Source organism: Eleginops maclovinus, chromosome 12 (genome assembly GCF_036324505.1).
Source record: "Eleginops maclovinus isolate JMC-PN-2008 ecotype Puerto Natales chromosome 12, JC_Emac_rtc_rv5, whole genome shotgun sequence".
In the NCBI taxonomy this organism is placed as follows: domain Eukaryota; kingdom Metazoa; phylum Chordata; class Actinopteri; order Perciformes; family Eleginopidae; genus Eleginops; species Eleginops maclovinus.
The window spans coordinates 1,992,149-2,009,333 of record NC_086360.1 but is presented as its reverse complement, the minus strand read 5'-3'; the positions used below and the strand labels follow the sequence as shown (position 1 = coordinate 2,009,333).

At 39.4% G+C, this 17,185-nt stretch overlaps 1 protein-coding gene across 1 annotated transcript; it reads right to left on the bottom strand.

Moving 5' to 3' along the window:
- Positions 1–2,036: 2,036 nt before the first annotated feature.
- arrdc1a (arrestin domain containing 1a) lies at positions 2,037–17,185 on the bottom strand. Its single transcript, XM_063897922.1, has 8 exons — positions 16,974–17,185; positions 13,534–13,644; positions 13,232–13,282; positions 8,686–8,840; positions 7,155–7,337; positions 5,268–5,444; positions 3,877–4,399; positions 2,037–2,983 (listed from the first exon to the last, which is right to left on the bottom strand). Exons 1-8 carry the CDS (start codon positions 17,155–17,157, stop codon positions 2,946–2,948), a joined length of 1,422 nt encoding a protein of 473 aa, XP_063753992.1. The 5' UTR covers positions 17,158–17,185; the 3' UTR covers positions 2,037–2,945.

Sequence of the window (17,185 nt, the reverse complement as noted above, 5' to 3'; positions counted from 1 at the left end):
ACACTTATTGTATGTGGTATTCAGTACACTCTTGACTTTTTATCTTTTATCTCTAATATTGGGGAGTTAACATGTTTAACCAAACAAATGTAGAAGGCATATGGGGTGACTTCAGCCAATAACGAGCGCCTTTCAATAAAGTTCTACCTGTAGGTGCATTAATTACTTGGAAATCTTTCATTACGTAGTGCGTTTGGGATGTCTTTGAAAATGAGCCTCCACTCCTGTTCCAAAGTTGTATGTAAGTATTATTTTATTAAGGCCCTAGCACAAAAATGTCAATTTAGTGCTATGTAGAAAACAAAAAAGGCATTTAATAGTTGGCCACATTTTTTCAAACTATTTACTTCAAAAGGAGTTGACTTCAAAGTAAATGTATCTTGAATAAAGGTTTGAGCTTTTATGGACTTTTAAATGTCTGGTGGAATGGAGTGTTGGTCAGAATTATAAAACAATATTTATTAATACAATAATAAAATAATTAAACAGGATTGTGACTACATCAACACTTTCAAGTCAACCCCTTCAGTGTACATATGTATTCTCTTGATAAATCTTCTGCTAAAACGCCAAAACTGTCCTGAATGTGAAGGTCATGCAGGACTCAATAAAAAATTACAGATATTGAAGTGAAAGAAAAAGTTAGAAAAAAAACATCCTCCTATCTCAGGAGGAAGATGATGAGGAATAAAGAAAAATGCCCACACTATTGTCCAGATATCTTTTCACACCTCAAGAAGGTTATGGAGCAGGTAAAGGACGAGCTTGAAAAAAAAGAATGCAGAGACCACATGTGAAGCGTAAGATCCATATTTCTGCCCTGGCATTGTTGATGTCCTTTTTGAGAAGTAACTAGGGATGTTTCCCTTTGGAGTGGTCGGCTGTTGGGGAATTTGAGAAAGTATTTATCGTACACAGAAGATGACAATGTAAAACAAGGACACAAACTGCCATGTGAAGAGATGATTTGGAATTGTAAAACAATAATTTCTGAAGAAGCAGAGAAGACTACGTTCAGGGACCTTTGTCCAGAAAATGTATGGCTCTCTGCAGGGGAGATACACATATCATTTCCCAAAACTTCTCTGATGGTCGATGTAGGAGTTTGATGGGAAGGCTGAGAGGACAACATTGCAATAATCAATCTGGGATGTAACAAAATCGTGAACCAGGACTTCAGTGCTGGATTTAGACAGAGATGGTGGGGTCTAGAGATGTTGCCTGGGTGGAAGAAAGCAGTCAGGGTGATTTTTTATGCAAGGTAAAAAGGATTAGGAGCTTACTTGGCTTTTTGGAGTAGGGAACAGAAAAAAACATTGATGAGGTTGGAGGCAGTGGAGGACAGAGCGTTGGAGAGGGTGGTTTTTGTAGCCAATGAGCAGGGCGGTTTTTGTAGCCAATGAGCAGGGCTTCTGTTTTGCTGCCTTTGAGTTTGAGGAACTTCTGGCTTATCCAGCTTCTGATGTCCTGGAAGCAGGTGATGAGAGGTCGGCAGCAGGTTAGTATTGAAGGAAGGTATGTGATTAACAGGAGTAGACCCAACACCAAATACTAACCCTCGAGCGACGCCTTGTGAGAGAGTGGGGCACCTTGAGTTGAGTTGTAATTGTTTATGTCAGGGAGATGGGATGAAAATCATGAGTCCAATACCAGTGTTCCCTTTCCAGGCCAGCCGTTTGTTGAATAGTGGGTAAGAGATGGTGTGAGGCCGAGGATGATGAGATTGTTCACAGAAAATGTTTACCTTTATTAAAATGTTAAACCACAAATGAAGACAAATGTGTTTTTAGTGTGAAGTCACATCATCATTAACTTTGCTGGTTCTGAAATACATCTTTTAGTTTTTGAGAAACATTGGTGCATTTTACCTCTTTGGTCTTAAAAGATGAATTGATAAAAAATGTAGCCTTGTGGAAATGTCGAGTTGTTTAGAGGAGAATATTCCTCTGGTGAAACTGCTGACAACAACTCTTCAGAAAAGAGGTAGCTGTAGCTGTGTATGTGTGTTTATAATGAAACAACCCTCCACATCAGAATGGTTTTAACAGATTTATTGAAATCCACACGGCAGTTTAGAACACAGACAATAAATAAATATAATGTTGTCTTATATATGTGTGAAGGATTTAGCGTTATCAAGAAATATTAAAATGTAATATAAAAACTTATCAAGACACATGATGGGAACTACGTCAAGAACTGCTAATGCAACCTGAAATCACAGTGATGTTAAAATACATTTAAAGTGTATGTCTGGTGTGTACACAACCAACACAATCACAACACAACTGCATGACAACACAGTGTGAAGGCACAATAGTAAAAAAGAATCTTAAAAGGCCAAACTGGATCACGCATTATATCCCTATGAAGATATATTTAGACAAGAGTGATATCTGGAATATCCATATCAGCATAACATAGAAAACTCCAGATCAAAAGCAAATACAAATATATTTTCAATCAAACCCTTTGATCCAGTCTTATTGAAACAAAAATTAAATGATATTTCTTCTGAAAAACATGAGGATATTAGACTTATTGAGGTGTATGTTTTGCACAGGTTTTCCTACATAAAACTTCCGAACTTGACATCACAGAGGCCATCTGAGGGACTTCTAAATAACCCACAGCTAAAAACATGACTCTAACAGCAAATAAAATCTGTAGATTCCCATTCAAAGTGCAAAAGTATACCAAAAATGACAGACAGTGTTGATTGGCTGAAGGAAGAATAACCTGGTTAGATTATTAAAGGTATTTGTTCACTGGGCAGCAGGGTCCCCTTTCATTATAATTCAAAAATGCTTATAACCTGACATTTAGAAAACCCTTATTACACCAGGTGATATTATTTCCCTCTGGTCTAAAACAGCAAGAAGACATTCTGTTTGGTATCAAAGTGAATCGATGGTTCCCTGGTGGTTGCTGCATCTTCATCCTTTTCATGTGTTGTAGCTGTCATCATAGGAAGGAGGAGCCTCTGCAACAGACAGATGACAAATCTAAATGTTTTGTTCAGTTTTGATTGTTTATGCTCTAACCATAGTTTATTATTTTCAGTTTTCTTTACATAAAATTCAAATCTGTTCAATACTAGATGTCATCTTTTAATGGAGTACATGTACCTCGAGGTATACTACTGTAGTTGAAGGTATGAACGCTGTAGTACGAGTTTTAGTCACATGACAGAAATGTGTAGTACGGGTCCCCAGCACAAAAATACCGGATGCTAACTTGCATATGTTGAGCAATTTGCACAATTGTAACAATTAATGCAACAATTGGCTTAAGTTAGCATATACAGACAATAGCTCAAATATGGCTTGGCTTAAGTTAGCATATACAGACAATAGCTCAAATATGGCTTGGCCGATTTGGACAATTTGTGTGTGGTTTTTGAGCTACATTGAGGATGTTGAATCAAGTTTTGACATTTATAAGATCAAAAATGGCAGTTTTGACTCAACTAAAACTTTAAAATTGACCCAAAATTAATCAAAATCCATCCACAATCTGTCAGTCTTTGGTTAAGACTGCCATTTTTGATCCTGGAAATCCTTTAATGAATTCAACATCCTCAATAACCTCCAAAACCACTAAAAGAAATTGTTCAAATCAGCCAAGCCATTTTTAACTATTTTCCACACAGGCTATAATGCTAATTAATGCAACTTGTGCTACTTGTACAAATTCCAAACATATACAAGTCAGCATCCAGCTGGGGACCTGTACTATACATTTATAACATGAAACTTTTGGGTACTCAACATTTACGGGTTCACAGCGGGAGCTGGCACTGACCATTCACCTCCTCCAGGGTAACCCTCCCTCCGGACTTTCTGAGCCTGGATGCTACACCTTGTGCAAACTGACCTTGTGGATAAGCTGAGGCGCCGTAGTCCGGAGGCAGGATGAGTGGTGTTGGCATTAAGCTGGCACTGTTCTCAGTGGGGTAAGGTGCTGTAGCCCCCGTGGACCCAGGGGGTACTGTGCTGGGCCCGTTGTGCTGCTGGTTCCCGCCGAAAAAGAGGCCCGGAGCGTAGCTGAAAGCATTGGGAGACACCAGCTGCGACTGGCGCTTGTTGGGGAAGCCATCGTTCATGGGAGTCCCCCCCTCGGCTCCCTGGGGTAAATCAGCAGGAGGAGCACTGGGGGGATTATGGGAGGATGCCCTGGAGCGAGGGGTGGGACGCGGGCCAGGTTTGGGGGCAGGGCGAGGGGGCAGATTGGGGTTGGTGGTGCTGTCGGAGGGGGGGGACGCAGATGCTTGTGTGTCTTCAGCTGCAGCAGAACAGGCAGCGGATGCTTTCTTAGAAGAGCGCAGCTTTTTGTCCAGAGAGATGTTCCCGATGTGGATGGGCAACATCAACATGACGTCTGGAGACTTCAGACACACCTGTGCAGTCACAAGACAGGGGGTTACATTTCAGGAGGAACTGAATCATTCTTTAGAAACCAATCCAGTCAACTATTGATTTGATAATTGTGGCTACAGAATATCAATGCTGCATTATTTTAAGCCCTTATCTTCAGACAGATTGATTCTGTGACATTGATGTGTAGTCCATAGGGATTTGGCTCAGGAACCCAAAGGTCACTGGTTCAAGTCCCTGAAAGACCAAGTGCTAAGTGTCGCTGAGCAAGGCACCGTTCCCTACACTGCTCCACGGGCGCCGTACATATGGCAGCCCACTGCTCCTTACAGTATGATGGGTCAAATGCTGAGTGTATATTTAGGGTAATTCTTCTTCTTCTTTCTTTTTCACAGTTCTGTTTATAGACATTTTCGGGGTTTACAAGGATCAACACTCACATTTGATATTTATATTAATGTAAAAACTACTGCTACTTATATTATGATCAAAATAAAGGAAAATCCAAATAGACAAAAAGATTATATCAAAAATCTAACATGAATTGATCAAAAAATATGTTTAAAAAAGTATTTATATTAATTGGTCAAAAATGAAGCTTTCCCAGATGCAATTCATCTGGAAAGAAACAGAGATCAATCACAAGCAGACTCTTGTGAATAGAGGTTTGCTCATGTATTTTTAGTGTTGAGAAGGATATTCATGCAATAGGAAACTGCTAGTTCCAAAATAAACAGAAATTACTAGTCCAACTATATTATTGTTAGAGGATGACCATGGCAACTGAGTAAAGTAAATACATTTAGTAAGTAAGAAAACCAAAAGTACATTTATTGTTTTGCAAAGTGACTTGCGCACATTTGATGATAGCAGAGAAAAAGCATATCTTACTTTGACATAATAGTCCATCTTTATAAGTTCACAGCCAATGAGGGACGACTGAGGAAGAGGAGGGACGATGATCTGCTCCTTCCACTCCGACTCCTTGCCAGCCTTCACCACACCGCCCTCTACCTCCGCTATGGTCCTCACATCGTGGGTGGGCCTCTTAGTCTCATAGGTCACTCTCTGAAAACACATGGAGGTTCAGGAAGCAACATGTGCCTTATGCCAAAGGACAATATCTGCCATCTGAAGCCTCAACACTCAAAACACTTTACTTTATTTATTATATATATATTTTATTCATCTTTAATATTAATCTTTCTTTTTTGATATACATTTATGTTATTTGAGATTTTAAATTGTATTAAATAACAATACAAACACCAAACACTCACTCAACCCCTCTCCCCCACACATCCGCAACAGACAGGGCGATGGAATTGGCAATTACAAACAAGATAAAAAAAACTAAATTAAATAGAAAATATAAAAACATGTATTAAAAAAATAATAAAATGGTAATTATTTGTGCACAGTAAGAGTAATCCCAATTTTATATGGGTAAATGCATAAGACATGGAGATGGGTTTCACAAATCTGTTACAGTGTCAATTCACTGAGTCCGAATAGACTAAATGAGTAAGAATGTGATGTCTGAATGAGAAGGTTAGAGATATGAGACGGACAGAATGAAGGGGTAAAACCAAATGAATACAGTAAAGGACCAAGGAGATTAAGATCAAATAAAACAAACATAAAATTGAAAATTGCCTGGAACACGAGATGACCACACATAGGGTCTATGGCAGCAAGGCCAGCTATTGCTTATGGCAACATTGAATTACATTTCCTCATCTGCGGTTGCCACTTTGTAACACATTTTAACTTGAGCCCCTAACAGAATACTTATTTTTTTCAAGCTTGAGAAAGAACATCACATCTGGTAGCCAGACAAGTAGAGGAAGGATGTTTGGACTTCCAATGACAAGAATTCCACGACGGACTAACAGGGTAGGGAAAGAGACAATATCGGCTTGTTTGGAAGTTAATGAGGACAAGTCTTTAAGGACACCAAAGATGACGTGTTGGGGATATGGCTTCAGAGTACACTTGAGAACATCTGTTAGGGCTTTACAGATTAAATGACTATAATTTAGCAATTTGGGACACTGAGCAAACATATGATTAGGTCACACGGGAAGAGATGGCTACTGGCATATTTGTCAACTACATTTGGGTATGTTTAGGATAGTGTGGATTTGTAATCTGTGTAGGATTTCACACTGTATGAGCCCAAGACGAGCGCATGAGGTGGAAATTCGAAAATCTGAAAATCAGATGTCTTATCCCACCACTCTTCAGACAGTTCAGTGTTCAATTCCTGACTCCAAACCGTTTTTATTCATAGAAAAAGACATATAGTGACATAATGAATAAATACATGTGGGAGATGGACCCCCTACCCAAGGTTGTTTGGGAGGATGAGCGGGAAGTTAGGAAAATGGGAGGAGAAAGAGATGGGAGGGACGTAAAGAGGATCGAGAAGCCATGGATCTAATTTGTAATCTTTAAAACATGCTTAAGCCACTCAGTAGTTCTCTCTGGGGGTCTTTCACATTAACTATAGTCTATTGATCCAGTAATTATATAAGAATATTGATCAGTAATGTTTTTATCATTATATCTCTTGGTAGCTTGTTTCTGTTTTTCAAAAAGGTACAAAAACTAAACAAAGAAATCACCAACAGGAAAGGCTGAAGATAAACTCAAATACCAGTACATCAATAGTCCATACTGTGAATTTCTAGGATTTGGAGAAAGTTCTTTGATGTGTGACCCTGAGCACTACCGGCTGGTGTGGTAGGGGGAAAATGGAAATAAAAAAAAGTGTACCTGCATCAGACTGGCCGCCATGTTGCCTGTGGATTTCCCAGACTGGTTGTGGATTTGGGCCAACACCTTGATGATCTGGCCTTGTGTGTAACCCTTCATGTCCGTCTGTGCCTTCAGGACCACTGTCCCCGTTTTCACCAGCATGTAGGTGAACTGCTGTGTCACTGCAGAAGTACTGGGCTCCTGCATGGGGGAGAGCAGAGAAACAGCATCAAGATCAGTCTGTCAGGGCTGGATTCCCGACGTGGTTAGCATAGCTTAGCACAAAGCCTGGAAGCAGTTGGAAACAGCTGGCCTGGCTCAATCATAACTGGAATAGCTCATGAATAAAGTCATTGTAATTCATTTTCAGCGCACTAAGAAAATGACACTTAGTGGTCGTGGTTGGAGAATGGGGAGCTGTGAAAAAAACTCTTTAAAAGGATGCAATTTAAATTAATCTCACGGTAGAAGTTGTGCGTGAGAAAGAAGGGTTTGCACATCAACATTCAGACACAGCAGCAGACCTAAATCCGAGGGGGGGCATTTGATTTCCCAGTGTTGGCCATTATTGATGTTGCTGATTAATTATAAGCATATCATACATGTAATACATGCAAGTCTAGAATTCTGTTGATCTGAGACGTGTGTGTGTGTATTTTTGTTTGTTCGTTTTGCAAGTATGAGTGGGAATGGAATATCTTTTTGTATTACGGTAATGCTGTGAATCTTTAATTCATGTATTTATTATAAGAGGTATAAGAGTTTCCTATACAGTTTTTTTTTAAATAAGGAAAATGTTGTGTCTGATTTTAGTGGATTCAACACCCCTGTCCCTCCGTAAAAAGAAAATAAATGAAACTGTATTTTATGGCACACTGCCAATATGTTGACCAGGTTTCAGCCCAGCAGAGCGCTATGGAAGTAGCACATAAGCAGTCAGGCTAGCTGGACCTCTGCAGGGGAGATTCACTATGCATCCATGGCCTACACATTGAAAATGATAAGGCTGATTTCTCAGGAGGGGCTGGGTCTGGCAACATCTGACTTTTAATGTTTATCTATGAAAATATAATAATAAATGATGACTGCATTTTTTTACTTGAATTGTACTGTATATCACACAAGTAGATTTCATATTAATCATCTTCTCATATCTTCCTCTGCTCATTGGAGGAAAATGACATCAAAGTAACATACCTGATCATTTGACATTTATAAGTAAAAACTAATCGTACAGTGTTGATTAGAAATGTATCTGCAATACATCAAAAGCAAACATAATCTGAAGGGAAATAAATCATTTTAGGTGGCCAGGTTGACCAAGCGTTTCTGACAGCCTGCACTATGGACGCAGACACAGAAGGATAAACGGTCCTGTGTAAAATGCTCCAGCACCAAACTACCCCTCCATTTCACAGCTATCTTTATATAGAGGACATATTGAACAATGTGCTTGGTCTGCTTTTGTCCCTGAAGACCTAGATCAGCCTTGTGTTTTGGTTTAAGCAGGTGAGGATTGAACATTCACCCACATCCAATCATTGCTCACCCATATGTCGGGCACTTCGTTCAGGTTCAGAAGGCGCAGCAGGTAGAAAGGTTTCTCTGTGTTGTAGTCCTTGGAGAAGCGGGGGGTGTCGATAAACACTCTCACTCTGTAAATGATCCTTCCATAGTTTCCTTCAAAAGATGTCGGGGCAGTCTCTGTGGGATGAACACAAACACGTTTTAGGGTTATCACTTATAGCAAATACACACTTTTGAGTTGTTGTTTTACAGTCTGCAGTTTCCTTCTTGAATGGATTCAAGCAGCCCCTGCCCACTAAGAATTTTGATAGTTGTGCAACGGATTTATGGAAGGTAATTTCACCATGTCATATTGCAAGAAATTACTCGTAGGTTAAATCTGACCGTGGGCTGTGATTGGCCCCTGGGCCAGACTTTCGACATGCCTGTTATAGGATGACAATGCAATGAAAAACAAAAAAAAAACAAAGTTATATTCCTGAGTTTTCATGTGATCAACACTTGGACTTCTCAGCTGAGCGTCTTCCGATGATGCCACATTACTGCTTACTGGAGTTGATCCTCAGATTACTGTTTGTGTTTATTTTATTATTTTTGCTTTTAATGACTGTTTTTAAATGCCATTCTATAATGTGTTTCTGCTGCACTATTTCTCAATGCTCTTAATGTCTTTCATTTTTGTAAAGCACTTTGAATTGCCTTGTGTTGAAAGGTGCTATATAAATAAACTTGCCTTGCTTTATTTTTTTATATTTTATTTGTATTCTTATTATCCCTGTTTCTATTATCATGTGTACTCAGTGTTTCCTGATTCTGTTGCTGCGGTTACACCTGAATTTCCCTGCGGGGATCAATAAAGCTTTATCTTATCTTCTCCATCCTCCAACAGACTCATGAACTCTGAGAGTCTTTGTTATTACTTTATCAAACGAATAGGATTTGAATAACAATTTCCTATTAGCAGTTACTTATGCAGTGCTCTGTAGTTTGGCACAGGTTGCCAACAAATGTCAAACAAACACAGGACAGTAACCACGGAGACTGCTGATGTCCCATGTGAAACTCAACCCTTACTGAGATACACATCTTGTTATGAACTTACACACTAAAATAATGAACAGACATTACGTAACACACACTGGAGAAATAAACCAAGCAGAAATTCAGAAGGCGAAGCAGGAGAATATGACATAGTTATGTAGGACATTAACTTGTGACACAAAGGACTTCTCAATCCCAGAACTAGTCTGAGAAACCCACAGGCATCATGGAGGCCGGCGTGATGCAGGTAAACTATTTCTCTACTCCACTAATTCAAATGACATTTTTATTTTCTATCTTCAAAAAACATTCCTCCAGAGTGCTCTAATGTTCTGACAGTAAACAGACCGGTTGGGTTGCTTTTGAGTTTCTGTGGTTTTCCTTCTCACACTGCAAACGATGTGAGGCACATGAGCGGCCTCACAAAGATAAGCTTCTTCACCCTGGTTAAACACTCTGAAACTTGAAGAGGGCAGGGTTGTTTGAATGTATTTAAGGACATTTAGACATCACAAGTTTGTATTATTTGGAATATTACAAGACACAACAAAGCTGAACGAGATCCAACTTAACTGTGCCATTATCTAAAACCATTTATTTAAAAAACGATTTGGTCAAATACTCTGTCTCAGAATAACAATGAGAAAATTTTATTTTTGTTGTCAAAAAAAAGGGAGGGAGACTCTCCAGATTGCACTGTGATGAGTAAGTGGAACAGCCTGAAGTTGCTGACTCACTGTGAACAGGTGAAAGGAAGTGGTGGTGGAAGATGGAAAACTTGAGGGGAATCAGATGCATGAGAGACACACCCCTCACTACGACTCACATGCTCTTCTTCAGAATGTGTTCAATACTCGTTCTCATTTGTGTCTCTAAGGCAGGGGTGTACGGCCGGGGGGCCAACTACGGGCCTTAATTGACCCGCAGCTAATTCTAAAAGTCTAATGAAATATGGCCCACACATGAAACTTGTGAATTTTCTTATATTGTACTTCTTAAATATATATCTAAACGTATATTACACAGTAGTATTCATGTGTTAATAAGCCCTCTTTTCAAATTTAGTTAATTAAAAATGATAAAATGTTCTAACAAATCTTAGTTGAAAAAAAAATAAATAACAATAACTTATTAGCACAACCAGCTGGAAGAACATCCTTCATATTTCCCCTTATTATAAGCAATCTGAGGCTCCCATTTAAGGGATGAGCTGCAACAAAATAAAGTAGGGCTGTCAGTTAAAGGCGTTATTAACGGCGTTAACGCACCTTCCTTTCAACGGAACTATTCTTTTTAACGCGCGTTATCGCGCCTGCCTTCTGTGACCCTCGGCCCGCTCCGTAGTTTAAGAAAATATCAGGAAACCATGGTAACGTTGTGGATCACAGCAGAAACACACTGCAAATGGAGAAAGAAAAGTCACTGAATGGAAAGTTGAGCTATAAAGACCTGCCGGGTGCTTTTCTCCAAGAGGTAATATGTACGTGCTGCAAAGTGAATTAAGTTTCCTCCGGAGTACGCCGAGTTTAAAATACCACTCGCTGACCAAGCATAGCGCTGGTTCAGAGACCCCACAGAGGACAGCATAATAGCTTAATGGTGGCTACAGACTGTAGGTCAGTGAACACTGTGGAGGATGAGGCTCTGCTAGAGTCAAAACGACCTTCTTAGAGCCTTGGAGAGCCGACACTGTAAAAAAGATTCATAACTTCGTCGCAGATTGTTGCAATAACAATGATGTTACTGTCTTGAATAAATATAATTACATTATTAATAATTATAACATTACAACTTATAATAAAGAAACACTGTTTATTTATAAAGAAACACTGTTTATTTATTATAAACATAATTTACGATTAATTATAAAGCAATCATATTTATCCACCTACAAAACTAGAAAATATCCTTTTTAAAGGTACATTTAGAACAGATAAATAATGTGCGATTAATTTGCGATTAATAGCGATTAACTATGGCAATCATGTGATCAATCGCGATTAAATATTTTAATTGACTGACAGCCCTAAAATAAAGTAAACCCTACAGAGAGCTGTGATGTACGCTGTTTGTTTCTTAAAGCAAAGTATCAAGCATCATTTACCTGCTCAACTCAACTCCTCACTCTGCCCCCCCTTGCCCTTCTGCCTCACTGTCAACTAAAGCCTTGGACTCCCCCCCGTAATAATGCCTGTATCATGAGACACATCATATATCGCCAGATTGCTGCTGATCAACAGCCCCCCCACCACAGTAAAGCTCAGACAAGCAATACAGAAAGAATGATCTATGTTCAGTGGGAAGATCGGTATCTGTGTCTGATCGCTCCATTACAATCTTTTTCTGATCTGTGCTGACGTGATATAAAGCTCTGTTTCTGGCCCTATGAAAGACTGACTGACCGTTTGATAGGCTAACAGCAACATTACGGGCCTGTGTGTGTTTTCCACTATAGAACATACAAGTTACGAACAACAATTCCCTCCCTTCCACCCCACCATATACAGCTCTCGAGACCACTCCAAATCTTTCTTGAATCTTAATGTATGGCAGTCATTCCATTCAAGTGTGTGTCATATTCCGACAGAGATAAGTAGTCAATGTAGTTCAGGGGCCACATACAGACAAATTAGATCTCAAGTGGGCTGGACCAGCCAAATCAAAGCATATGACTATGAATGACAACTCATAATTGTTCCCTTTGTTTAAAGGGCAAAAAAGGACATTCTGCAAATGCTCACAATTGATGAACTATCCTTTTACAAAACATTATGAACAACCTCACATTTTTTAAGAAATAAGAGTGCAATTTAAACGTGTGTATGTTAACATACAGATCACAGTGTGTCTACAAAAAAGGCACAAAACATTTAGTACCCGGTATCTGGAAAAGAAAAATATAGTATTCTTACTTTAAAACATTATTACATAAATGTCCACATCTGTGCAGTGATCCTGACACACCATAAAACAAACTAAAGTGGTAACTATTAACAGAGAAGGTTCAGCTCCCCCTGCCTTGTAAATGTATACATACAAAATACATACAAATTGGGAAAATTGCAGATTATGTCTTCTCCGTTATTTTAACACTTCTGCAGTCACCCAAAGGGCCTTGTTGGAGCCTCTGGCTAAAAATCATTTTAATCAATAACCTACCTATAAATAGTGAAACTACAGAAACTGATAATGCTGCAGCGGTCTCTTACTTTGTTTCAGAGCTGTATAAGGGGCATTGGGAGCTTGGTTAATATGAACACATTGATAAGCGCTGTGCCGAAATGTGAATGTCGAAGTACTACCTTTGGGAAATGTGTTAGGCTGGTTCAAAGAAACACTGGAGATCAGTTCAATGTTTCACCAAACACTCATGAGTCCCAGTGAATGATGGGACGAGAGCCCCATCCTCACTTCTGAACCGTGAGAGCACTAAGGTAAATATCAACATGCCAGGACATGTTTGTCCAACACACACAAACAGAGGGAAGAATGTATACAGTGCTCATCTCATCAATCCTCACTCCTACCTGGTATGAGAAACTTGAAGGGAAAGGTGTGTTCTCCCTCTTTCAGGGTTCCTGTTCGGGACACAGAGCACAGATAACATCTGTCAGTGGAAACAGTAACAATCAGCCTCTGTCTCCAGCAGGCTGATAAGCCTCAGGCTGCAGGGGCCAGAGGAACATGCCACATCCCTACTGCAGGCCACAGCTAACTCACAGGTCACGGTTAATGGCTCTCTGTTATTAACTGTTGCACTGGTTCTGATGTGGTAGAGTGTATCTTTGAGTCAGTGTGTAGTTCATATTTCCAGGGTGTGGATGCATACCTTTGTCTGCAACAGAGATGGTGCTGTTGAAGTACTGTTCCTCCACAGTCCATGCCGTGTCATTTACCTTACTGGTGATGCCACAGAAACCGTTGCAGTTCACTTTGATGGCTGCAAACAAGAGACACAGGTTTGAGGTTTTCCCTTCAGAGACTTTTGTAAGCAGCTGCATTGTGAAACACTATAAGCAAACACGGAATACCAGTCATATATTCTTGAAGTAGTATCAAAAAAGCACAACATGTGTCTTTAACCCCAGAGTAAGAGAGAACGTAAAAGAAAAGATGCTCCCTATTATCATGCCACCAAAGTGAAGAAAGTGTTGTGCGACCCTGACAGGATATCCAGGAGACCTTGTCCTCTCCTTAATGTTTAAAGCTGAACTCCAGAGCAGTGATGGTAGAAGCCACATTTAAGCTAATATCAGTTTGTGTTTGTCACAACATATCCAACTGTTGAATTAACATGAAACTGTCCTGTGTAACCCATATTAAGTGATGCAGGGAAACAACACCATCAAACTGAATATAAATGGATGGTTTATCTCAATGAAGAAAGGACTCATCCTCAGTACACAGCCCACCCGGTCTAACTGGTCTGCCAAAGGGTCTCCCCCAACATCGACATTTAACAGCTTCTTTCACACCTGACATGTCTCTATGGAGCTGGCTTTGTGCACTGTCATTGTCATGTTGAAAACAACAAACATATTGTTTATAGTACAGAGCAGCATGAAAAGTCCCTCCATTAGAAAAAAACCGAGAAAAAAGTGAAGCAGAACCCCTGCAGTACCACACATTTAAAGAAGTCTCTTCAGCCTACAACACTATGAAAGCAAATGCAGTCCTTTAGTAACCCCACCATATCCACGGTGTCTAAGGTGAACCACAATGACTGACACTTTGTTTTCTATGTATTGTCAATATGTGCCTAGCAAGACGTCTGAGGGCCCAACCCACTAAATAATCGAGCCGTGATTCAGAGTGTTGCTGTGGGAGAGAATTGGTTTCCTGGGGAGGGCCCTATGAAGTCAGACCAGCTCTACCACACAGGGAATGTACAGTAAACAGACTGCAGGCCTGCAAGCATTCAAACAGAGATGGGGGGTGGGAGGACTGATCTGAAGGAGGAATGATCACCTAACAAAGACAACAATACAAGTATCTGAAGCCAATTTGAAAGAGCTATTTCAGATCCAGCTCGTGCAGAGAAACACATCATTCATGAGTACATGGAAACCTAGTGTAAGACCAGGTGGGAAGTAAATACATCTACTCAGGTACTGCACTTAAGTACCATTTTGAGATACTTGTAATTTACTTGAGTATTTCAATTTTATACTTTGTACTTTTACTCCACTACATGTATTTAATCCCTGTAGTTATTTTACAGATCTGGATTAATGATGGTAAATATAATCAGCCCTTAAATCAGACTTTAGTTCACCTGGAATAAATCCAGCAGCTACCCTGCAGTATACAAAGCCATTCAAACTAGCTGCACCTTTACCAGCTCTGAGAACACTTTAATGATCAATCATTATAAAACATATCAGAGATATTATTCTGAAATGGACCAATCAAACAATGACTACTTTTACTGTCGCTACTTTAAGTACATTTTGATGAGAATACTTTCTACTTTCACTGGAGGAACATTTAGAATACTTTTACTGTGACAGAGTATTCCTACACTTCGTACTTTTACTGATTTTATACATTTTTTGTTGGGACAGAAATCACAGAGTGTACCCCCACATTAACAAAGAGCTGCAGAAGCCGCTGAAATATATGTTGCAGTCACACCAAAGTGAGTCGAGTTTACAATGGACTGGAAAAAATGCTGCTCTGAAAACATAAAAAGAGATTATGAAACAAAGTTTCTTCGCTTGTAGTAAGTAAAACATATTGGTAAATAAATGTGAGATACGATGGGATATTTAGATAATCAGATCTTGTAAATAGCTGGGAAAACTTATTTTGAACTATATTTTACCGGGATCAGGAAATGTGTTACAAAATAAGCCAGAAAGACAAAAAAAAAATTCTGTTGTCTGAAGTTAGTTGGTGATTTTCCATAAAATGTTAAGAACAAACGTGATTCTACTGAAAATAGACTCAACAAGATACCTAACCTGCCTAAAAAAAGATCCTGTATCTCACTGCATTGTTACTTATAGTTAGTATGTCTTATATTCAGTGTAAAGACATATTCTGATTAGAAATTAGACATATAGCCTACTTTGCAAAATTTCCAGTTTTGTGTAGTGTGGAATTTGTAAAGGCTGATCCAGTATTTCTCATTATTTTCTTTCTTCCATGGGTTTAGAAATGTCTCCTACTTCTGAGGCTATAAAAAGCATTGGATTATCTGAAATGCATTAAACCCATTGATGTGTTTTATTACTGTAGATGAAAGATTCACCTTTTCGAGAGGTTAGGTTTTCCTGAGATCTTCTTGTTGGAAAGTAACACTAACAGTATTAATCAAATAAAAATGTAGGAATATATTGTTGGTGTTTGGTCAAAATATTTAGGTGGGAGAGAGCACTCGGGGTCGCAGTATATCAAATGCCCTAGTTAAATTATGATAATGGGAGGAATACTAACCTACAATAAGAGGTGGAAAAAGTACTAAGATGTTGTATTCAGGTAAAAGTAGAGGTATCAGAGGAATGAACACTAGAAGAAAAGTATTCTCATCTAAATGTACTTAAAGTAGCGACAGTAAAAGTAGTCATTGTTTGATTGGTCCATTTCAGAATAATATCTCTGATATGTTTTATAATGATTGATCATTAAAGTGTTCTCAGAGCTGGTAAAGGTGCAGCTAGTTTGAATGGCTTTGTATACTGCAGGGTAGCTGCTGGATTTATTCCAGGTGAACTAAAGTCTGATTTAAGGGCTGATTATATTTACCATCATTAATCCAGATCTGTAAAGTAACTAAAGGGACTAAATACATGTAGTGGAGTAAAAGTACACGATTTACCTCTGAACTGTAGCGGAGTATAAGTATAAAGTAGCATAAAATGAAAGTGTTCAAGTGAAGAACAAGTACTTCAAAACTATAATGAAGTGAAGGACTTGAGTAAATTTACTCAGTTACTTTACACCACTGCCAACAATTTCGAACAATGATGAAATTATCTAACGACCATTTCTGACTGAAACCCAGAACCTGCAGCAATAACAGTGAAGGCTGCTGCAGGAGATTATACTGCCAGAAAAAGTCCACTAAATCACTGCTCTGAATCCACTACTACCGCAGACATGGAGTACCACAAACTAAACCAGTGTTTTTTTAAACTATGACAGAGAATGTTTATGGTACTACCAAAGTGTGAGAGGCCCGACTTCCTCCCCATGTAATCCCAGCTAAAATCCACTTCCTCGTTAGGCGTCGGGCTGGTTTTCCCGCAGGGGTTCGGGTCCTCTCACCTTTACACTGCAGCAGCTGGCCCAATTTGATGCTCACGTTCCCGGTGATGGACTCCCCCGGATTGTACACGTCTTTGTTTTTGTCAAACGTGATGTTAAACTCCTGAAGTTTGCCCATGTTGTCCCCGATCCGCACTCCAGCGAGAGTGAGCAGCTCACCTGTGCGCACAAACAACATGCGCATTTACCTCTACATGTCCCGCCCCTCTGCA